The sequence below is a fragment of the Zophobas morio genome, unplaced genomic scaffold, assembly GCF_036711695.1.
Source record: "Zophobas morio isolate AGI-343-1 ecotype UQ-CSIRO unplaced genomic scaffold, CSIRO_AGI_Zmor_V1 ptg000011l, whole genome shotgun sequence".
NCBI classification, from domain to species: domain Eukaryota; kingdom Metazoa; phylum Arthropoda; class Insecta; order Coleoptera; family Tenebrionidae; genus Zophobas; species Zophobas morio.
Window position 1 is genome coordinate 11,722,482 of NW_026972116.1, and position 24,683 is coordinate 11,747,164.

Genomic DNA, 24,683 nt, shown 5'->3' on the forward strand with positions numbered 1-24,683 from the left:
TTCAAACGCAGACGCAGAAAAAAAATACAACAGTTATGGTCTTATTTAAATTATTTATTTGAATAGTTACTGGTAAATATGCACATAAAAATAAAATACACTGACTGTACATCATAATAATACAGAACAGTATGATAATTGGCAAAATATAGACGATAAAATCACACTGCCCTTGTCAACTTAGAGTTAGATCAGGTTTTCATATATACACCTTAGAATACACTTGATAAAAATTTAGTATTTAAATAACATAGACTAATCATAGTATTTATACATCAGACTGGAGTAGTGCAAGCGTATGATATAAATTCTCAAACAATCCCAATATAAACTATTATGTTAAATAATTAAATAATCAGCATTTGTTAGATTGATACCTCTCTTAAGAAAATCATACTTAATATAAAGATGATACACGTTTTGAACTATTAGTATAATCTTACTAAATTTTCACAACATAACAAGTGTAACCTGTCAGTCTGTTCATTATAAATGCACACAATTTATTCCTCAAATTCCTTATTTAATATTTTATAAAAAATGCCGTAAAACTAATCTAGTATTTTAAATCGCAAGCAAGCTAACGATAGTTGATTTTTTCAGTAAACAACCTGAAAAATATTTCTCCCTTTAAATTTTTACAATACGCATTCCAAATTTAAGTAGCTTTATCAGGTCACCTCGATTTTTTTTAATTCAATTTCAAAGAAACAAAAAACAAATCATTTCATATAATCTCTTAAATGATTTTTCAGTCTGTGTAATAAATATGTACACGAGTAAGGTAATTAATGTTCGCCCTGGATCTACAGAGGCACATTTTGGAGTATACTGTTTAACGAGCAGTTATCCTTCCGAAACGGACGACAAACTACTTCGTGTTGAACCTAAGCCGACGTTGCAATTTTCTTGATTCAAGTCTGGCAAGTCCGGTGGTAAAACCAAAGGAGTGGAAACTGGGCCGTAGACCCGTTCTTGCTCTTCTAGTTGCTGAGCAAACGTCTCCTCCAGTTTCTAAGCAGCAAATTTTTATGTCATAATACGAAAACTAGAAACGCAATTTGTACTTGGTGTCTAAAAATGTACCAGAAAACTAAAACTCTTTTTAGGCACCAAATATACGTAGACTGTTAGTAGATCAACCAACCTTACGTGTTCCACTGCAAATTCAGTGAAGGGAATAAATAATAAGAGAAAGACAAAGGCAAAAAAGCAACTATAAAAACAGCACACACACATATACACAAAAATGGATAAATCTAAACAGCAGAGTCATCCTCAGGATTCGAAGGTAGGTAAACACTGCGCCTATGTTCAGAATGATCGTTAATCCACGGTCTAATATAACCCCAACTAGGTTGTGCAAGTGTGAATAAGGGAGTGGGAGGACTATCTGGAGGGAATTGGATATCCTGATCGGTGGATGAAGAAGTGCTCATTCCCGTAAGGTGCAATTTTGGTAAATATTGGGCGAAATCCGACGTAATCAACTCTCTGTGCATCTCCTCTTCGAGTTTCTATAAGAATGCATGCAAGGTTAATAATGTGCAAGACACATGCAAATTAAAAATAAAGTTAGTGAGAAAAACTTAAATTCAACACATTACATATAATACGTACATACGGTACACTGAATTTCAACAAACTTACTCGTTTTCTTGGCTGTAACTGTGCTTTCCACTCTTTTAACTCTTTACTAAACGCTTCTTCTCGCTGTTTTAACTTCATGGTTTCATGTTCGAGGAGCATCTTGCGTTTTTCATTTTGGAGTTGCTCAAGTTCTTTGATTGTGGCATCACTCATCGCGCGCAGTTCTTCCAACTGACGTTGGTGTTTGAGCTCGAAACGTTGCTGCTCGGCCTGGTAACGTTTGTTTTCTTTTTCTTGGAACTAAGCGGAATAAAATGAACGATTTAATAGGCAAATAAATAGTGAATAAATAAACCGTTATTTGCTTGCATATAGCATATTTATTTTGAGAATACTGTTACGAAGTAAACCCATACGCCGTCCCGGTACGACGCCTATGGGTTTTGTAGTATGTACGGCGATGACCGGTGACTCATCATCGGTGACGGCCGCGTTCAACTAAAGAAGTCTGGAAGCGGTTAGCCGGAAGTCGCGGTGGTGGATTCCAGAACAACCTCGAAAGCAGCGATCGCGACCTCTTCGGAAACGTACGGCTGTTTAATCGGGTTAATAGGGATCACCGTCAGGAGCAGGCTACTCTACTCTAATCTAGCCGAGTTGATTAATGAGTATCTGTAGAAATACGCAACCAATCCGTCAAGACCCGTAAAGATTACCTTTGGCAAAACAAAAAGCCGAAAAATGTTGGATGAAGGCGTTATAGAGGAGTCAAATAGTCCATAGTCTCCACCTGTAGTGCTAGTCACCAAAAAGGACGGGCCGACAAGATTTTGCGTAGACTACAGGACACTAAACAATGTAACTAAGAAGTACAATTATCCGCTTCCATAAACTGACACGTTCACAACATCATCGGGATCCACCTGGGTCTCCACGTTGGATCCTCAAAGCGGCTACTAGGCAAATTGGTATCCACCCAGCAGATAAAGAGAAGGGAGTGGTTTGTCCGTAATGCCTTTTGGACTGTGCAATGCTCCGCCTACTTTTTAGAGACTAATGGAGATGGTATTACCAGGGCTAACATGGAAGACATGATTGGTTTATTTAGACGACATCATGCTAATGAGGAAGACATTCGAGGAGCACTTATCTACCCTACAAGAACTATCTAGGCGAATGAAGGCGGCAAATTTGAAATTAAATCAGAAGAAGTGGCTCCCCTTCCAAAAAGAAGTAGAATTTCTGGTGCATACTGTTTCGGCAAACGGAATCAAGACTACGGGAATGAAGATCAATTGTTATTGGCCAAGACCACAGGATAAGTACGAAGTTCGGAGTTTCTTGGGATTATGCACATACTAAAGGAGCTTTGTCGACGGGTTTGCTGCATCGCTGCTCTTTTGCACAGGTTGACGGATTTGAAATTGGACTCCTGAATGTGAAGCCGCCTTCAGAAGATTAAAGAATGCACCATGCTCTAGTGCTATTCTGTCCTACCCTCAATCGTCGGGAATGTTTATCTTGGATACAGACGCGAATAACATCGGAATAGGTGCAGGATACGGAAGAAAAAGTCATCTAGTATGTCAGCAGCGGACTTTCGAAACCCGAGAAGAACAAGTATCTCTATGGACGCGAATTCTTGATGAGAACCGATCACGCAGCCCTCACATGGCTCCTTCAGATGAAGAATCCCGAAGAACAAATAGATACATGGCTTGAACGATTCCAACAATATCACTTGCAAGATTTGACACAGGGCTGGTAAGATCCACAATAATGCGGATTCTTTGTCGAGAAGACCGTGTAAGAACTGCAAACACTGCGACAAGATCGAGCAGCGGGAAACCTCGTTCAATTGTGGGACGACAACAGTCGTAGAAGACGTCCATTAGCTTAGGAAAGGCCAAGAGAACTTGGATGTCGGGCTGTTGCTCAAACGGAAAGAAGATGGGGTAGATTTTTTAAATTGTGAAAGGTCTAAGGGGAAGGAGGGTTTTTATAACTTAAACATTATTTAAATTTAATAATTTAGGGAATTTTAAAATAGTAACTTGCAGTATTTACGATTTAATAAACATTGCTTTCCTTTGGAAATTATCAGTAGAGTAAATATCATCGGGAATGCCAAGAGGGAAGGGTACTTTTATGCTGAATTTGTGTTCTGTCTTATGTGTTCCATGACTCCAATTTTGGAACGTTTTTTTACTCGGACGTGCCTCTCAGAGCGATGTGCGTACCGAACGATATTTTTGTGTTTTGATCATATTTAACATGTGTTTTTATATATGTTTGTAATGGGGAATTTGATTCACGATGTAGTCTGAATGGATTAATAAAAGGTTATAACTTTGTTGCCATTTTGACAGTTATTTGGTTTCCTGTCAAAATTACCGGGACCGTATAGCGAAAAGAAAGAGTGCGGATCCGAGTTTTATATTGCCAATTCGCCTACCGGATTTAATCGCCGTTAAGTTGGCATCTTCTGTTTGTCTCTATGTGGTGATGGAGCAAAGCCCTAGCAACAATGCAACGTCGGTTCGCCTTTTGAAAGAATTCCAGTGGACATGGTGGGTCCTTTCCCAGTGTAACCGGAGGAAGAAGACGGGAAATAAGTCGCGGTTGCTGTCCCGAATCGTAGCAGCCAATCGGCGGCCTGAATTCAGCTCTTCTCCGTGCGCCGGCCAATCGGGCGCTGAGATATGCGAGTAGTGGCCGTGGAAGGCGTTATCCGACCGCACGAATAAAAACAGCGATCAGAGCTGAGACTCGCGGCAGTCGGGACCAAGGCGCCGACCAGGGTAGAAGCATCCAGGAGAATTCTGCCGGTGACTCCGCCGAGGTCCAGGGGCCCCCTTTTCTAAATAAAACGTCTTTTTACTTCACCACCGCATTGCAACATTCAGAATTTCGCAACCTCTTGGACCGGCCGTTTTCACGGCTCGACCCTCAAGTGTCCTCCTCGATCTTGCCGCCGACCCGGACCGGGAACACCAGCGACTTAGTACGAAAATAAGTACACAATGGTCGGCAGTGATTATATCGGAAAGCTTATACCATACCGAACCAAGAAAGCCCCACAGTTGCAAGGGTGCTAGTTGACAATTGGATCTGCAAGTTTGGGGTCCCAATGGAAATGAATTAGGGTCAAGGCAGAAGTTTCGACTCAAAGCTATTCCAAAAAGTCACCGAGTTACGCGGAATGTGGAAGACAATTCCAGTTCAATCATACCATGGAAGAACATCATTCGAAAGTGGTGGCTGAACACTATTGGGATAGACACCTTCCACTGTTCCTGATGGCTTATCGATCAGCTATCCATGACACAACAGGTTAGATACCAGAGCGCACATAGTTTTCGGGAGAAAACTTCGTCTACCTTGTGACATACTGTTCGGCTTCTCCAAGTGAAGAATCAAAGGAGGCCAAAGATTGCACCGACGGCTTGAAGGAAAAGTTGTTGAGCGTTCACCAAATGGTGCGCCACAAGATTTTGGTAACGAGTGATAAAATGAAAACACGCTACGACCTTAAAGATAACTAGGATTCCAGACAGGAAATTTAGTATGGCTTTATAACCCCCGAAGAAGGAAAGGTCGTTTCCAGAAGTTGCCACCAGACTGGGAAGGTCCGTATACTGTCGTGACGAAAATGAAAATTTAGACCACCTCATGAAGTACAACAGTGACACCGTTGACGTTTCTGATCGGGTCGATCAGAACTAAGGAGGGGGTAGTGTTACGAATTAAATCCATACGCCGCCCCGCCTATGGGTTTTCTAGTATGTACGGCGATGACCGGTGACGGCCCCGTTCGACTAAAGAGCTGCCTAGGGGCAGTCAGCCGAAAGTCTCGATGGTCGACTACAGAACAATCTCGAAAGCAGCGATCGCGATCTCTCCAGAAACGTACGGCTGTTTAAATAGAGACCACTGTCGGGAGCACCCTAGTCTCAGTCAGTTAATCGTGTATTATCGAGAAATAAATTGTTGAATTTTACCCAATTACTCTCATCGTAACAATACTTATTAACCTACCTCTTTAAATTTGTTCTTCTCAGCCTCCGGATCATTCGCCCCCGAAATCGAGATTCTCATCGACTCCCTGAACATCAGCTCCCTCGCCTTCCTCTCCGCCCTGATCCTCTTCGGCAGCGACCTCTTTTCCGCCGTCTGCTTCTTCAACAACTCTTCCTCCTTTCGAGCCGCCCGCCTCTTAATCTGCTCCTTCTCCTTCTCGTGCCTCGTTAACATCTGATGCCTCTGTAGAATAAAGATCTCCTTGATCTGCCTCTTCATCAATTGATGTTTCTCGTGGATTTGCTTTTCTTCGATCTCCCACAGCGCCGCTTCCCGTGTCCGCGTCAGTTGCTGTTTCTGCTGCAAGAACTGCCTCTCCATCAGCGCGATCTTCTCGCGATGAGAGTCACTCAAGCGCCTCAACGAACTTTCGTGGTTCTCGTTCAGTTTCTCCAAGAAACCCTTCTCGCGGTCCAAGTGATCCGCGTCCATTTTCTCTTTGCGTAATTTGAACTCTATCTTGCGACGTTCTTTGGGTAAGAGGTCGATCTCTGCTTTAAGTAGTCGGAGTTCTTGTTTTAACCCGTCGCGGAAAAGTTTCAATTCGCGTTCTTGTTCGGCGCGGATTTTCTTCGACATTGTCCTTAGCTCGGCGTCTTGGTGAGCTTCGGCTTTCTCGATTTGCATTCTCTGTTGTCGACTGAGCATCTCCAAGTCGTTCTCGTACGTTCTTTCTAGAGTAATTCGTTCTTGTTCGAACTTCTTGTCTTGTTGCTCCAAAGTCAAGTTCTCTTTCATCGCCAAATCTTGGAATTGCTTCTGTTCTTGTTTCTGCAAGTACTTTAATTCGCGCAATTCTTGCTTCCTGTCGTTGTGGAGGTCAGCAAGGTTGTAGTCTTCTTCATCACCGATCACTTTGCTAGTAGTAGTCGTGATTAAAACGCCATCTATAACAAACTTCCTTGTCCTCTTTCGCGTCTTTCTATTGAGGTTAGACAATGTAGTTTCTTTCGACTTCGCAGGTCTTTTCCTCAAGATTACAGGATCGTCGTTCTCCTCTAACTCCATCAACCTATCATTCTTCGCTTCTTTTCCGTTGCTTCCGCGACTCTCATGACTAGCAATCGATAAACTCTCAACGTCCGAATGTTCGATGCTCTTGCTCGACGAAACCGGTCTCCTGTGGGAATCGTTACTGCGTACAGACCCACAGTCACTATGCGATCTATCACTCAACGCGGACTCGTAACTGTCAGTGTAGGCTTTCCCGTTCAAACTACTCTTCTTGTAAATGTCGTCTCGACTCGGTGAATGCACGATTTGTCCGTTCATCTTGAACTGCGACCCTTCTAAAGTGATCGTCCTGACTTCATCCCCGAAGTCACTCTTACTACTTCCGGTCTTACACGACGAAGCGTTCGACAAATCGCTCGTCGAACTTCGGAAGTTCTCACCGGACTTGTCGCTCAAGTACGAAGTGGAATCTTTGACTTGAACTTTTTCTTCGTCGATTTTCACAACTGACACGTGACTAGTGTCCAAGAGGCGGGAATTTTCGTCGGAAACTTCTAGTCCGGAGTCGATGACGTAACTCGAATCGACTATTAATACTTCGCTCTCGTCGAGTTTTTTGGTTTTTTGTGGACGTTGGTCTCGGAATTCGGTAGGTGGGGGGTACTCGAGCGAATCGAGAGACGGGTAACATTCGTCGTCGGAGGACTCTAAGTGAGTTTTGTTTGTTTCATTTGCTACTATTACCACTTCGTTTGTACTATTACTAGGGGAAGTTGAAGATCTTGATAGACATTGAGTATTGTCTATGATCACGGGCGGATGCGTGGTAACGACGGTTACCTGGGAACAAAAGTTAAATGCTGAGTATGAAATATTTGCTGTTTTAGTTTGAATAAGTAAAAATGATTAAGTGGTTGCAGTTATAGTGTGATGCTAGTCGTATGGAGCTAGATTAGAATAGAAGAAAATGAAACAATTCTTTATGGAAACAGCAAGACTTAAAAATTATAAATAATTGATAGAGGATATAATGGAACGAATGCTGTCAAAACTTTATCGTTAAAAAAAAATCCTACATTATTTTGACTAGTTTTGAAGAAGGATAAAATTATTAAAAAGTGAATTTATTATGTGAAAGTGGCCATAGTCTTCATTTAGATTTCTTATCTTTTCCCGGTTAAAGAGAAGTTTTAATTTGACCACAATAGAGCACATCGATGTAAATTGCATGTTTGTCAATTTAAAAAAAATTTAATGAATATAAATCACATGCTAAATTGTGTGATGACGATATCACCCAATAAACGTTGGACATGTGAGCATACCAAACTCATCGTTCATGGTCTCTTGATAAATGAGAATTTATCAATTTACGTGGGCTCTTGGTATGTGAGACAACGAAGACTAAACTTTTACTCGATTTCATTGTTCCCGTTTCATTGAACATTTTAATCAAAACAGTGATTTCTTAACATTAAATTAATTATCCAACATCCGAGATAAAACCATCAAACGTAATTTGACTGGTTTAAAACGTTTTCGATGTTTGTGAATTTTCAGTAGGCATCGATAGTCGTAATAATACAAATATGTGGGGTGGGGTTTTAATTAAAAGAGTTCTGGTGGTTATAAACAAATTTAATGAGAACCAATCTTGATACTGCGTTTTGGGCACGCTCCCGTATTTTTTTTATATGAGAAGAAAAATTAGGGTCTAATTCACAGGCCAAATTGTCTGGAATCTATCTAGTGACTTTTTGGTGTTGAAAAAGGAAAAAATATTTAAAAAATCCATCACGTAAGATTTTTTCACAATTTGTATTTTTTTTTCATCTATAGGTGGATAATAGTAAATATATAGTAATAGTAAAGGATACTATTTTTAACTGTTGTCTGAAACAACTAACATGCAATAAGTTGATACAATCTGTTCTAAATAAACCATTTACTTAGTTCAGTATATCTATTTTACAACTGTGCTGTGAGTTTGTACAATTAATTTTGTGACAACTTTATTTGTTTAATTTACTCCTTTTGCTATACTATACTATATATTTAAATGTAAACGACAAATAGATCAAGCTTATAGTAATTAGTTAAATCACAGAAAAAATCTTTTAGAATAATTCTACAAGTAATGTTTGACAAATGTATTGAATATGACAGTATAGCTAGGGCCTTTGCCACTTTAAATCTACTAATCAATAGTCAAAATGTAAACAATTATAATGTTGACCAAATGGACTTTATGCACAATTTCAATTCTATTTATATTGCTAGGGATGAATTAATGAATGTACTGCTCAGTTTAGATGTGAAGAAAGGGTGGTATTTCGCCAAAATCATCTTATCAAATACTAGCTCCACCCACCCGTCGTCTATTCTCAGAGGGTATGTCATTCGCCAAAATCAGTCATATCTTAGCAAGTACTAGCCCCGCTCATCCGTCCTTTATTTTCTTAGAGGGTATTTCATTTGCCAAAATCAGATTTGTGTTAGCAAATACTAGCACCGCCCACCCACCCTTTATTTTTTTAACGAGTATGTCATTTGCCAAAATCACTCTTATCATAGTTTAATATTTAACTTAGTAATTTTAGAATAATTTAGTTTTCAAATGTTTTCATTGATTGGAAAAAAAAGTTCAAACGTTTTTATGAAATATTTGTATGTGAAGGAGAAACATGTAATTCATATTTCGAATTACAATTTAAAAATATGTACATAAGAAATCCGTTATCAAATAGAACACAATTTTTCAAAAGAAATAAATACAACAACAATATTAGTTAACATTTTATCTCCTTTTTGTGATGCACCCTGTATTCTGTATACTTTTCGCAGTCTCGGGACTGAAGTGGATCATTTAATTTCAAGGGACTGAAGTAAAATAGGTTATTTCCATGACAACGAGATACCAAAATTTTTAAAAATGTGTAATAGTAAAAAATCGACTTTCACAAGATTCTATTTTTTTAATCTAGACCATATCGCCCATTTTAAAATTCCCGGTCAAACTAAATAGAAATCATGGAAAAATTTAGGAATATCGAACTAATTTTAATTAAAAGGTTGACGTATGGTTTTGCACATGAATCATAATAATGCTATATCTACTTTGCTTTTACAGTTCAAGTTGAAGGTGAGGTTCCTTTTTTTTGCCAAGGGTCATAAGGACTCCAACAGTAGACGACCAGTTTTTGTGTACAAAAATATTTGGTGTCGAAAGCACGTTTGAAAAAAACAAAAAACACTAAAATGTTTTAGAAACAACGAAATAAAACAAATATGTTCCTAGAATTAATTGTAATTTTTAATTAACTCCAGAAAAAAAAAATCAAAATTTTAAACTGAAATTTTCGGAATGAGTATTATACACAAGTCCGTCCACTCCTATGCACATACGATTTTTACATATAAAACACTAAAAAAAAAAAAATCCAAATTGTCCTTTTGAATTTCCAAAAATTTAATATATTTTTATCGACTTAGCAAAAGTAGGTTTAATGCAGACGTACTTGATAACAAATTATAATCGGAAACTTCTGTTTACAAAAAGTTGCTACTCTTATCATCAATTTTTGAATTAATGTAATTGAATTGTAAACACATGTAAACATTTATTGCACGTAAAGGCAAATATACATTATTATTATTCCTATATTTCTTTGGCTTTCATGGGGTGTGCAATACATGTCCAGACTCTAATACCTCCACTATTAAAAAAAAAATATTGCCAACTTTTTACTCAGAAAGGATATACAATAAAACCGGTTTTTTCACCACAAGCTGCTTTTACTGCATTTTACTTTCGACAAAAAAAGTTTCTTTTGTAATTTCTAGAGTTTTGTAAGTTGAAAACAGTGGTGAAAACCGCGTTCCGAAATTTCCATAAATAATGGAGATTTTGATTTTTTAAAAATGTGATACAAACATTTCACCAAAATTTAAAAGTCATAAATTATTAAAAAAAAAAACTGCTCTTGTGAAGGTCCCGAAGATATTACATTCTGAAATGTATTGAACACCCCACAAGAGCCAAAAGTAGGGACTCCTCTAAATGCATTTTAAGAATGAAGCATTTTTGGGTGGTTATAAACTACGATCAATCTAGTTATCCATACAAGAAAAGCGTTTTTATTAATTAATTACATAGTAATAGCAGTTACTAGTTATGTAGTTGTAATATCAATCTCAAAAATTACAAATCTATATATTAGAGCCGTTTTATACGTCACAAAATTACTCCGAAAATATACAACGAAAATTGCTACTAAAATTTGTTGAAAATTTTGCAAGAAAAATGTCTATATTTTGATGGTAAAGTGCGAATGACCATGTGTTTACGTTTTGAACATCTGCGGAATTTACCATCAAAATATACAATACTTTTCTTGAAAATTTCATAAATTTTGATAGTGATTTTCAGTTAGAAAGTATTAAATGCATCACAATACTATCGATAATTTTGAGCAACAATAAGTCGAATGCTTGCTGCATTGAAAACGAGAGATTATTGAACAGATTATTGTGCGAACAAACATATTAAAAGTAATTTGAAAATGATTTACGAAGTAGTTTGTTGTGCGATACTTATTGACGTCGCGTAAATAAGACTAGTGACAATTATCGCCAGTGATAATTGCATAGTGTGCAATTATCTCCTAATTGAATGCTGATTGGTTGATTTTAGAAATATTGACACGTTTGATTGGTCAGTTGATATCATGTGATATGTGAGTGCAATAATCATAATTTTCGGAGTAATTCTGTCACGTGTAAAACGGCCCTTAAGCAGTAACGACAGTTCCATACTAATAAAAGTCGTAATTATGTGATTATGACTGTGTCATGTCTGTCACATCTACACTATTTTTAAAAGCACAAAGATTTGTCATGTTTTTTTAAAGATGCCAATTTAGTTTTATCACAGTTCTGTCAGTCAATTGTAGAACGTCAAGGAAGAGTTAAAAATAGAAGAGAATTTTCCCGAAACATCGCAAAATTTTAACACCTTGTTTCGACAGTTATGCTGTTATCTTCCGAGAAAAGGCAGCGTAGCTGTTGAAACGTGCCGTGTTCACTGTTGTGGTAGAAAAGATATTATTATTATTCTAGAAGGTGTACTGTGTATAAAAATACAACTTTTTCACCAAATTGCATACACAAAATAAACTTACCTGGCTTATATTAGAAGCTAAACTGTTGGAAAGATCCGGAAGATCAGAATTAATTGTAATAGTCGACGTATTTAATTTATTCCTTTCCGATTGCGTCACCACCACAAAATTACCAACATTATCACCTTGTGATGGCGTCGCCGTATTACCGCTAACAGTCACAGTATCACTACCAGCCACATCACCATACTGCATTTTCTCGTCTGACTGTCTCTTCTGCAACTGCTTCTCCAAAACTTCTTTAATACTTTCAACACTATCCTTCATCTCTACCTTCTCCACATCCTTCACCTCAGCTTCGTTATGTTGATCAGGATCGACATTAACGGCATTTGGATGTATCGGACTAGAATGTGGCGGAGTAGCTGGAGGTGTGATAGGAGAAGATGGAGGTGTTGGAAGATTGGGAATGACAACAGGAGGAACGGGTGCTGGTGGCGGTTTTTCTGTAGAAGATGAGGGTTGTGCCGGGGGCTGGATTGGAGGCAGTGGCGCTTTTCCTTTATCACGAGAGGTTCTTCGTTGAGCGTCGTCTTTTTTATCGACCTGTGAAAACACAAAATATATAATTAAGTAATGCGCAAAAATACACACCCTTCCCACTTCACATTCTTTTAATAATTAAATTTTATATTTCAATTGCGTTAATGATACAAAAACTACATTATACATACAATTCCTGGGTATTAAAAATATCACAAAGCCTATTTTAGAAAAAAAGGTAGGTAAAAATGACACCAAAATGAGGAAAATATTATGTAGTCCCATTAAAAAAAAATGTTGATGACGTCATAAGCTGTTACGTTTGGCGTGTTATTTATCGCCGGTTGATAAATGTTTTATTGTGACATAATCATAATAAAAATTCGTAAAATGGAAGTTAATAACACGGTATAATCTAGAAACGATCAATAAAAATATTATTACCTGTTTTTTATCACTTTGTAATGCGCTGCTTGCTACCGTCGTCGTTGAATCTGTCAAGTCTTCTTTAGATGCTTTTTCTTTAATAGTTTCTTCTGTTTCTACGTTAATGATGGGAGATTCTAGGTCATTTACTATAACAAATAATCGTACTTAACATTTATCAATATGCGTTTAGATTTTGCTTACCTTTATTGTCAACTTCGCTGCTCTTTACGGAAGTGGAGTCATCTTCTATATCCAGAGGAACTTGAGAGGTGCGGTTGTCCTAAAATTTTCCCTCGATTAATAATAATCCTTTCTTTGACAAAACTTTAGTAATTCTAGTCAACTAAAGTACTAAGCCGAAATAGCTTAAGCCAATTTCTCACCTGGGCCAACATGCCAGGCGAAGGAGGGCCCGGAGAGCCGCATGCATAACAAACAAGCCGTGATAACACAAAGGTACCAATAAAATGGGAAATTTGGCTGTAGATTCTAAGTTTACTTACTGTTCAAATTGCCATAAACTACAAAACCTAAAGTTTCAGCTTACACGAAATATGATAATAGTTACTTTCTCTTTGACAACGGGAACTCTCGTCAAATATATTCACAAAATTATTGAAAAGTGGAAAATATTTGACAGATCATCCTGTACATCTCCTGCGCGAAGAACCCAACAAGCTGTTAACTACGTACTTCAGCAATAAATTAGTTTACATTTTTTGGATTCTATGCACATATCTCACATAAAAAAAGAAAAAAAGTTGAAGCGTAAAAACGACAGTGCCTATAATTTTCTGATTGTACAAAGTTGTAAATCATAAATGGTATGTAAAACTACAGTAATTTATTCAGAAGTGAAACTTAACGCGACAGGAGTAACAAACATCTGAAAAATAATTCACAAGAAACGTTTCATGTTCTCGTAATTTATTTTTTAGACGTAAAATCGATGTTGATAATAAAACTATTTGTGTAGTATAGGGGAACCTAAAAATACCGGTTACACGCAAAAAATATTTTTACAAAACTTTAATAACAAATAGTGATCTATTGCCCCTTTTCTGACAACATGTTTTCGATTCCTGGATCACGATATCAAAGAAAAAAATACTGGGTGGTGATAAATTAATGTGTAACCTCTAACAAGGCGTTGAACTAACCGTTCAAAACAACGATAAATGCTAAGGACATAATTTTCAAGTAAAAATTCCTTATGAATTATTTTCAAAAAAATCTCCAAAACATAGAATCCTATTTTTTAGGAAAATTCAATAAAGCTGTGTCAGAATTTTAATATTTACGAAGGAACTCTATCAGTATAAAAGTGATTATAGCTTTTGACAGGTATCAACTACAAAGATTGCAAAGATTGATCTGATTATTACTGCGGTTATTTTTAGAGGTACAATAAATTACATTCTGTTGACGTTATTACTAAAATGTCTGCAAACTGCAAATGTATTCACTACACGGAATTGGTGTTGCTTAGTAACAAAGTAACTTCACTCTTTTACACCTCATAGGAACACTTAATTGGAAAATTATTGTTTTGAAGTACTTTGTAATCACCACCTCATACACAAACTTCAAAAATTACATTTAAATATATTAACATGTTTCAAAAATAAAAAATATTGTCGACAGTATAAATCTTTTGAAATTGTTGTAAAATCTTCAGCCAATTACTTTCATATTACATAGACAGGAACATTCAATATACCAAACAATCGTTGGCGGATTTAGGACTTGCCGCATTGGGATTTTTTTAATTAACTTTTTGTGCTTTGGATTTCGTGTTTATAGCTAAATCGTGCAGTGTTTGTGTTAAGAAATGTGTGACACAAGAATAAATTTAAAGCTGGACGTCGAAATGGTTCAAAAATAACATCTGAAGTCTAACAGGAAGAAAACGGAGCTACATCAGATATCGAATGGCCTAAATGTTTAAAACGAAGGAAGGTTAAAGAAACGCATACTAAAAAGTGGGCGAAGTATAAATAGTATAAAGAAAAACAAGAAAAGAAAAAATAATTCGGGTTAACTACTGAAAATGGTGAGAAATTAGAGTCAAACGGTGAATTTAAATTCGTTGTTTCTTATCGAGTTCGTCACGCATTTGAGGATTTATAGCTCCAACACAAATATTTCAACATGTTTAGTTTGGTGCACGTCTCCATGGTGAAAATATATGATACAATTTTTAAAGATTTTGTCAGCATGATCATGTAAAGTTCATAACCCTGTTATACAACTATTGTTATTTTTTTTATGAATATGTAGCAGGTTTAAGATATTAAACTGTTACTTACTATTTGCAAAGTAACTTTTGTATATTTTTGTTTGTACTACTACTTTAAAATGTATTTCGGTACTTTTATAAAACAGATGTCACAAATGCAAGTACGAATTTTAAGAGTCCAGCTGATATTCTTTTTAGAGAGAAAAAAAAAAGAATATTTTTTGAAAAATAACGACAATTTTAATCTTCTTTGATTCATTCATTTATTGTATTCATTTTGTAAGAAAAGTAAATTTATTTTAGAAATCAGTGCTTGAATTTATTATGAAAGTTTATGTACTTTTCACAGTTTGTGTTTATCAAAAGTAAGATTTTTGCTGCCTTATGTTATAAAAACCAAAACAAATTGAAGAAACTAAATTGGTGTGAACCTGTAAAACTCTTCAGTTTCGTTACAATCTAAACAAATTTCAATGGTTCACTTCACATTTAATGATTCATGTAGGCGTTTCGAATTTAAATAGTATATCTGTAAAACGTAGAATAAAAAATTTGGATGGAACTCCCATTACGAAATAGTTTTTATATAAAATTTAATTGCAATTATCTCCAAAACTAGCGGTGGCAGTTAAATTTGTCAAGGTAGGCATTTTTTATATTTGATCATAACGAAAATTTATTTTTCTAGAGAAAAAAAATCGAATTATCAAAATTTAAATTATAAACATATTCTTAAAAATAGAGCTCATTATATATCTATATATTTCTGATTTGTTTTAATTATCACAATGACAAGATAAAAAGCGGACAATTATATTGTATTTATAAAAAACAATCATATCAACAATTTGATATAAGTACTCGAAAATGTGTCATTTTACATAAAAATATTATCGGCGATACTGTGTAAAATGTTTGTCTTGAAAAAATCGAAAGAAAAAAATCCGTCTGTTTAATAAAAAAAAACTTGTAAATTTCATATTCGATTTGATTTTTTTTTTTTTGAAGAGCTTAACTTCACATCCAGCACATATATTTAATAATTTTGAAAATTGTTAAAAATCTCCTTTTCTCGAAACACTTCGCACAACATTTAATGTTACAATAGTTCATTCCGCAGCATGTTTTCAAAAAACGAAAACAGGCACAACCTTACACGAAAAAATAGTTAACTCTAGTACAAAATACACAACTTCTCAAATAAAAAGTGCACCTTCAAAAAACGAATACCCTGCAACCAAAACCAAAGAAAAACTGTAACCAAACGAATAATTTTCGTCAAACACTCTTCTTCTTCGCACTTACCAATTCTCTGATACAGCTCTTTGTGTTTACGATGTTTCCTACCCCGCTAAGCATGAAATTATGTACACAAAGCTTAAGAAAACCGTGATATATTTTTTTTGCCACAGACACACAACCCACAAAAATCCACACCAACTCACCTCAGGATCGTCATCCGTCAGTTCCTCTTCAACGACTTCCGCCTTGTACTCCAGGAGCAAGTCCCTGATGGGTTTCGAATCCAGAGTACAATTAATGAATTGGTGTTTCAGCAACTCATCGCAAGTCGGTCTCTTTTGCGGATCTTTGATCAGGCAAGTCGAAACGAAATCGTTGAATTCCTTCGACCACTTGGACGGCTGTTCGAGCTTGGGTGGGTCGGATTTTTGGATCTTCAGCAGCACTCTCATGGGAGACATCTCGTGGTTGGGCGGTTCCATCTGGGCGAATTCGATAAGGGTGATGCCCATCGACCATACGTCCACTTTGAAATCGTATGGATTGTCGCGGAACGTCTCGCAGAGGACGACTTCTGGTGCCATCCAATATGGCGTTCCGATGAATGTGTCGTGCTTTTGCATGGTGCTTTTATTTTTAGCAGACACACCGAAGTCGGCTGGAAAAGATAGACAAGCGGGTGTTAATTTGACCGGCGATGCGATTTTATTGCTGCGTAGACAGTTGGATGAAATCTGGCGCGAAAGCACTTTTTTTGCATACGTTGGGTGGGCTGTTTTGGTTTTTATTGTTGGTTAAAAACTGTATGCACCAGTTAATTCTGTACGTAGAAGTTTGGATTTAATGCGGCAAATAATTTTTAAAGTCACAAGGAATGTTATTTTTACATCCACTAAAATTTTACTGTCTTGTGAAGTTAAATCCGGTAATAACCGTATAAAGAGATTGTAAATTACACTGTACTAGTCGCAGGTCGAATACCGTGCGAAGGGCCTACTTTTCAAATTTCACCGTGCCATCAAACATTTCAAATTCGTAATTCACTGAAAACAAATATTTCCGAGAGCAGAAGGTGTATGTTTTGAAAAATACAAAACAACGTGATGTTAATTATTATTATCGACGAATACTGTGAAAATCAGTATTTCCCCAATTTTCGGTAAATAATTATTAGAAATTGTCTCGAGGTAAATTTTAAAAATATCTACGCAAGATGCAAAATACCACAATCATATGTTTTTCAAATACTAAGATTACCTCCTTACTGTTGTTATTTTTAATCCAAGTTAATTGATTTGGAGTGTTCCCAAAGGATCGGAAAATACAATAACCACCTTGAGAACTCCGCCGCCGTAGTAAATTTCATTTGTGAATAAGTACAACCAATTACAGTCAAAATCGGCAAAACTGAACACGTTATTAAAAAAATTGAACAGACTTTTATGGAAACGCCCTCACAAAAAATTATAATTATGGTTAATAATGATAATTCACCATATTCGTGGGAATCTTTTATAAATTTATATTTTATCTTCTGTTGTATGTATTTTCATCAGCACCAGTCATTTTATAATGGTCACTAGCCCTGTTATTATGTCGTCCAACCCCTGCTAATCAGATCATAAAATTTTACACAAAAATAACGTTTGAGTATATTATCAAACAATCTGGTCAGGGGTGGGCCGATTTAAATCTTTTTTTCTTCTTTTACTCTTTTCAAGTTACGAAAATAAAATATAATGCATATTATGGCCTTTTCAAATTCAGTTTTTCCAACAAAATAAAACGCTAATTTTCTTTTAATTTTTTTACTTCCCGGTCGTAAGCTTTTGTATTTTAGGAATATCGTGTAGATATGTAGTAAAGCGATAACCAAAATTTGTCTAATTAGTCTAATTATTCCCACCAACAATTTGAAGACGGTACCTAAAAATTTCGCATAGTAAGTGCTATTTAAATTGTATAAAATAACAGACTCGTAAATTTGTGGTTTATGAATTGGCTTCGTTTTATTTAACTTATAGGAGTTATCATGGCAAAAGTAAAATTTGCAAAATCATAATTTTTCTTTTGAAGAAGCTGCGTGAATCTGTGTTACAATATGTGGAAAATGAAAATTAACGTCGTAACTCAAAATATAAAGCGTTATCAAAAACTGGAATCTGTCATTTACACCACTGGTTTTTACTATATAAGGGTTATCAGAAAACAATTTTTTTTTGTAATTTTTCAAAGAAGTGGAATTCGTTGGACTGTGTAACCTTGGACCAATTTTTTTTATTAGATAATTCTATGTAAGTGATTACGTCCTTTATCGAACAGGAACGTTATTTTCGTTACTACAATATCTCACCCGTATCAGTCTTATCACGTTAATTCTTTTAAATGCCTCGGATTTCCGCTAAAGTTATTATATTCTCAGCTTTTTTTTGCCGAACACAAAGAGTTAGCAAATTTTGAAACTAATTTAAAAGCAAAAACTTGATAGACCTAGACACCGTCTCCAAAATTGTAGTAGAAATTTTCTCTCTCTGGAATTTGATACTAATTTTTACGATATTAGAGAAGAAAAAATAAAGGCGAAGCTGTGACCAGTATTGATTCTGGTGACAAAATTGATTTTTAATGTTTAATCAATTTATGACTACTATAAAAAAATATCCCCCGTGATTCAGTTTGGTATTCGTATCAATTTAGCTCTGGAGCTACCAAAACAAATATAACTTGTGACTCAAAGAATAAATATATCTACAAAGTTTTTCCGGAAATTGCGATCAAATGTGTTCTTCAAATCAAGCGTATCAAATAGTTTTTCTTTTCTTTACAATTGTGCTGATACTGATACAGGTCATAAAACGTACGTTCTTCGATATTTTATCAATTATTAGAAATAGAAGAAAAAATGAAAGACCACAGTTGCACGGCTCTTTTAAGACTGTACTTTAAAATTATTTTTAACTGTAGTTATACAAGGTTATAAATATACAAGGTGTATCATTAAAAAAAAACTAAGTTGTATGTTAAAAAGAAAACACTCTGTATACATTTTGATTTGTCTCCTGCGGTTTATTTTTTAAATTACAGTACAACGTTGCCACGTTATGCCAATTTTACTTGAAATTTTTTAGCAATGGAAAGGTTCAAGAAAATGCACCAGTGTTATTTTTAAAATTTGTATTACAATATTTTCTGAAGAGATAAAATTACGCGGTTGGTTGTGGTGCAAATAAAATAAAATTTCCATATGCATATGTTCAAAAAAAACTAATTAGAATTAGAACTAGAATATTCAGTGGGCTGCAAGATATTCACATCTTATACCCCTTGACTTCCTTTTGTGGCTTTGTTTAAGAAAAACGGTGTATTTTGGACAAACTTGAAAAATGCAAAAAAAAAACAGGGAAAGTCAACATTGAAATAACAGTCAAATGACTTCTTTTGACAACTGCTCGATAAAATAAATTGTTTACTCTTTAATAGTTTCATACAACACGTGTTACGATTATAAAAATTGCGTAAGAATATTAAAATCACAAATGTCGAACGATAATTTTTAGAAATGACGTCATCAATATTTCGGAAATAAATATAAGTTAATGGTCTGTAATCCATAAATCAATGTTTGTGTTTTGCTGACATTTCTGTGTTGCGTCTGCAACAAACTGTAAAACTTTATGGTCCAAAGTTAACTTTTTCGTATTCATAAAGTTAAAAGTAGTACAGGTAAACGAGTACGGTACGCTCAGATTTCAAGTGAAACTTACTTAACACATTACTGTGATAACATAACCATCTTTTGGAAGGGATGAATGGATACAGGTTTACATATTTTTAGTTTCAAAGCAGTTTCTAAAATGCAGCAAGTGTGAAAGATCTGTTGTTATTTTTAGGTTCTTTGTAACTGGTTTAAATCATTTCTGTGTTATAATCACACAATTAAAAAATTTTCATTACTATATTTAGGCTTTTTATTTCCTCTATAAAGTTGCATAAAAAATATGCTAAATTATCTGTACATGGAAACACGACAAATGCCACACAATGGTTAGTTTATGGATTTTTTATATATACTGTATCACATATTTTTCGTAAATTAATTTGTTAAATATAATAGGTGTATGTAAAATATAATAACCCATATTAACATTAACTTTTTTAAATATTTGTTTAGTTAGCAATGGTAAAATATTAAATTGCAATTAACATGGTATTTAAAATATCCATTTACAATGTTTACTAAATATTTCTTGGAATGAGGCATTAACCAAGCATGTGGTAAGGATAACAATATTAACTTTGATATGTACAATTATTGTAGTGTCCGAATATATAATTCCTTTTGTGGGGCTGGTTACCGGCTCAATCCTAGCGTCATAAATCAAGGATTTCTCTCAATATCTTGCCACCTCAATATCTACTGCTAATCCGCTTAAATATTTTCGATACATTAAACCAACACAAACACAATTTACAACTATGGGTTTGCCTTATTAACTGCTCCATTGTCGTCTTCACAATAGCCTAATTTTACAACAGCCATATAACCTTGTAGTATTTAGGACACTATACAACCTAGCTAACCACCATGTCTTTTTTTAAGGATTTCAGGGTATTCATTTTTAACACACATTTTTTTTATTACAAATTGTTTTGTAATTATTAAAGCAATTTAATTCCAAAATTTTGCATTATGTAGGTCTCAAAAAAAAATAAATAAAATTTTGTGTCTACAATTTTATTTTTTTGATTAACTCTTGTACATTGAATTATAAATAAAAGTGAATTATTAAACCGCAAGTAACTAAGTTTCCATTTTGCCTCATTCAAGGCTTACCACAATTTTGAAATAATGTCATCAGTTTTTTGGAGGGGGCAACCAGATAAATTTTGGTTAGTGTTTTACCATCTACATGATTATTTTATGGCACATATAAAATCCCAAAGTATTCGGTTTAATAGTTATGAAGATCCAATAAAATCGTCAACACACAACAGACTAAAAAAATGCTATTTTCATATTGTGCAAGTTATGATCAGATAGTAGATGATTGATTTTCGTAGGCTGACCGATCCTTGACTACTTCAAAATATAAATTGGTTCTGCATAAATTGTTCGTGTGTGACCTATTAGACCGGTATAGATTTTAATATCCCAACTCGAGTTACAAAATGACGATAGAAAAAAAAATCCTATAAAATGTACAAGGAGTATTTTTGTCCATTTACAATTTTCAACAGCATTTTAAGTATAATAGTTTTCTATCGCATTTCGAGATTTGTTGCATTTTTATAGTAGTTGTTACATAAGTTAAACAAATTTATTAGGAGTATTTTTTATACACAATTCTAATTTAACTGGATCAAATCGGGGTGTATTTTAATTCCTCATACTAAAAAAAAAAAAAATGTTACAAAAATAAAGCTATACTCTTCGTGATAAACCACGTTATCGTTACATATTTAAATCTGCCCTTGCCCGCACCACTGCACAAGAGCTCCTTTCAACACCATTTTACTAAATTAATCTTGCGAAATTGAACCATGACGCTTTGTGCTATTTGTGTATCAATTAACCCAACAGTTAACCTACAACAAGACAATATACAACAAATGAAACCAGTGGGAGATACACTGACTCAATCCAGTCGAGCACAACATATTTTTTGACTACGAAAGCGATATTGTTTAAACAAGCCGTCATCGGATTCGCGGAAATTGGTTTAATCACGGCTTATTTAAAGCTCGTAGGTAATCTAAGAAACTGAAATTATGAACCCCAATGATTGACAGCGATGGTTTATTTTTCTTGCGGCAAGCATCTTTTCTATTTTGTAAAAATATCCCGATTTCAGCAAGCTACTTTTACACAATATCCTCCACTCGACGGTGTAAACGAAATTTGCATTAGGCGCACGATTTATGCGGAAATGACTGTGAATTTTTAAATACAAACATCCTGTATATTTTAGCGTGTGCCACCGGAACAGTTAACCAAGAATGCACAAGAAATATTTCCAAGGATGCAGTCAGTAAATTTTAATTGAAGAAATAGTATACGATCACACAGATTATGACTTGTTATTTTTAGACATTGTCTAGTACCTGAGTAACCAATTTATGACGACTCGCAGCCCATTTTTAACATTTATTGTTTTGGAATTGGATTGTATTTCGTTGATTTATTCTCGTTGTATATTTTTCCTGATCCGACCTACATAGTGTATATAAGCACATTACAACAGATTTTTTTTGTACTTCTCTTCAAGAATAGCAGAAGAGTGATAAATGATGCTGGATTTGTTTGTTACACTAACGATGATATTGCAAGAACAGTTTCAACGTACCCTTGATGAATTGACAGACAGACAAAAGAGAGCAAGATTTCTTCAACAAGAATTTTATTCGCTCTATAAATGAAAATGTATTTTTGGATACTGTTAAATGCACATTTAAATGAATTTGTAAACATCTTCTAAAAGCAGTTATTTAATTATGTTATTAACACTTGAATGTCGACACCTTATTAAGCAAATAATTACGGCCATTAACGCAATCTTTAACTACACTTTTTGGAAGAATGTGAATACAAATCGGCATCAAAATAAATTATTTCCGAAATTCTTTCACGAGGTAATAAATCAAGATTCGACGTTCAATTCGGTGTATCCTACTTTTATTTATTTAACAAAATGGTGAGAACCTACGAATTCTGTATGCTTTTTTGTTGTACTCATAACGCAATTCTGTATAATGCGACCTTGACAACCATGTACCAAGCAGTAAAATTTATATTTAAATATTTTTTTATTTAAGGAAATATTTACACATTGTCTTTGACCTCAAATATAATTCCGACAATCGCAATTTTTCGCGATTTGAATTTATCAAAAAATGCACACGCGATAAGGGGGGGCTTTTTAGCATTTAGAGTGTCAATTATTTGATTGATGAACGTGGCATACATAACACTCTAGTGAAACAATAATGACTTTTTCTATTCAAAGATAAAAATAGATAGCAAGCGGGCTTTGAATTTTTAAAACAATTTAAACATGCATGACTCAATAGAACTTAGTGTATACACATATTAAAAATAAACACATAAAAAAACGCAAACATAAACAGAACACAAATCTGAGATTATAGTAGCAACCACAACTGCATAATATTATTACAAAACAGTGACGATATTTTTATCAGTTACCACTGATATCACCCTCTCTACTGTGCTACATTTTAGAATAGACAACTTTTCCTTATGCATTTACTTACCTAATTTCACTCCTCCAGCCATTGTAAGCAGGACATTCCCTGCTTTCAAATCCCTATGAATGACATGATTCTTGTGTAAAAACTGCAAGCCTTTGCACATATTTTGGCACACGTAAGCTATCTGTAGTTCACTAAGAGGTTTCTCTAATTCAGTCATAATACTATCTAAGGCCCCGCCATCACAGTATTCGATTAACATCCAAAGTTGCTGTTCCTTTTGAAAGGCTTCATGCAGCGCTACAATGTTCGGATGTTTGGTTTCAGTTAAAATATCAATTTCTATCATAAAGTCAGACAGGTCGTCTTCCCCGTCCAAACGGCACATTTTCGCCGCCGCCAACTGCCCCGTGTGTTTATGTTGGGCTTTATACACTTTACCGTATGCTCCATCCCCCAGTTCACCAATCATGTCCCAATACTCTTCCGGATCAGAGTCCATCCGCACATTATTAAACACTTTTTTCTTTTTCGCATCGTTACCACCAAAATGAAGCACTTTCTTAATGTTGTTGAAAAAAGACATGTTGGCTACTGTTCGAAAATGGAATAAACACAAACACTACGATCACTTAAGACACTTTGAAAGTAAACCCGGGAACAATTTTCTTCTCCTCATCTTGTTTACCTATAATAAAAATGTTTATTTGCTTTAGACTTTTGCAGTTTTTGAAGGTAAATATGTGTACTTAGATCACAAGGAGATTGTGGGTACATAAGGTATGGTAAATTATGGACCAAACAAGGACAAGGACGGCAAGGGTACTTTGAAAAATACAATTTTAAGCTAGAAATTTTGGATTTTGAAGGATAGGGTGTTCCATATTTTGAACGATGAATATCCTCATGTTCAGTGAAAGGAAATGTCAGAATAGCAAGTTTATGGCCAACAACCTGTCCAATTATTTACACCAAATGGAAAACGTTTAAGACTCACCTTTAACAAGAAAATGTCGTTTTATTGTGGAGAAAATTTTCTAATTTCTGACACTCTGAGATTGAAAATAACCACTAATTTCTCACATTTGTGTATCTTCATTTTTCACTAAACCGTCAACCATTTTTTACCTGCAACCAATCCCCGGCCCCCTTTCAGCACCACGCCTGGGATGACATCACTGTACGTCAAATCAGCACAAAAATCCCCAGATAACCAGTTTCGCACAGTAGCGCCAACTTATATTTTTTCTAAGTACTATTTTAATTTTTAAATTTTA

General features: G+C 35.0%; 1 protein-coding gene across 3 annotated transcripts; it reads right to left on the minus strand.

Annotated features, from left to right (window-relative positions):
• Positions 1 to 33: 33 nt before the first annotated feature.
• LOC135126922 (serine/threonine-protein kinase 10) lies at positions 34 to 24,683 on the minus strand. Of its 3 annotated transcripts, XR_010280153.1 has the most exons (10): positions 24,404 to 24,683; positions 23,470 to 24,094; positions 16,401 to 16,855; positions 12,918 to 12,996; positions 12,732 to 12,862; positions 11,805 to 12,350; positions 5,629 to 7,464; positions 1,651 to 1,890; positions 1,148 to 1,517; positions 925 to 1,014 (listed from the first exon to the last, which is right to left on the minus strand). XR_010280153.1 is itself a non-coding variant. In XM_064053159.1 (9 exons), exons 2-9 carry the CDS (start codon positions 23,990 to 23,992, stop codon positions 847 to 849), a joined length of 3,978 nt encoding a protein of 1,325 aa, XP_063909229.1. In that variant the 5' UTR covers positions 23,993 to 24,094; positions 24,404 to 24,683; the 3' UTR covers positions 34 to 846. The 3 variants fall into 3 exon arrangements, 2 of the variants coding, with proteins under 2 accessions (XP_063909229.1, XP_063909228.1); XM_064053159.1 differs by lacking the exon at positions 1,148 to 1,517 and having other exon boundaries at positions 34 to 1,014; XM_064053158.1 differs by having other exon boundaries at positions 922 to 1,517.

Excerpts from the sequence above, each read along its gene's own strand:
- LOC135126922 (XM_064053158.1), bottom strand. The coding sequence starts at position 23,992 with ATGTCTTTTTTCAACAACATTAAGAAAGTGCTTCATTTTGGTGGTAAC. Across the intron at positions 12,997-16,400 it reads TGACGGATGACGATCCTGAG|GACAACCGCACCTCTCAAGT; the intron begins GTGAGTTGGTGT and ends GGAAAATTTTAG. Across the intron at positions 1,891-5,628 it reads AGAAGAACAAATTTAAAGAG|TTCCAAGAAAAAGAAAACAA; the intron begins GTAGGTTAATAA and ends TATTCCGCTTAG.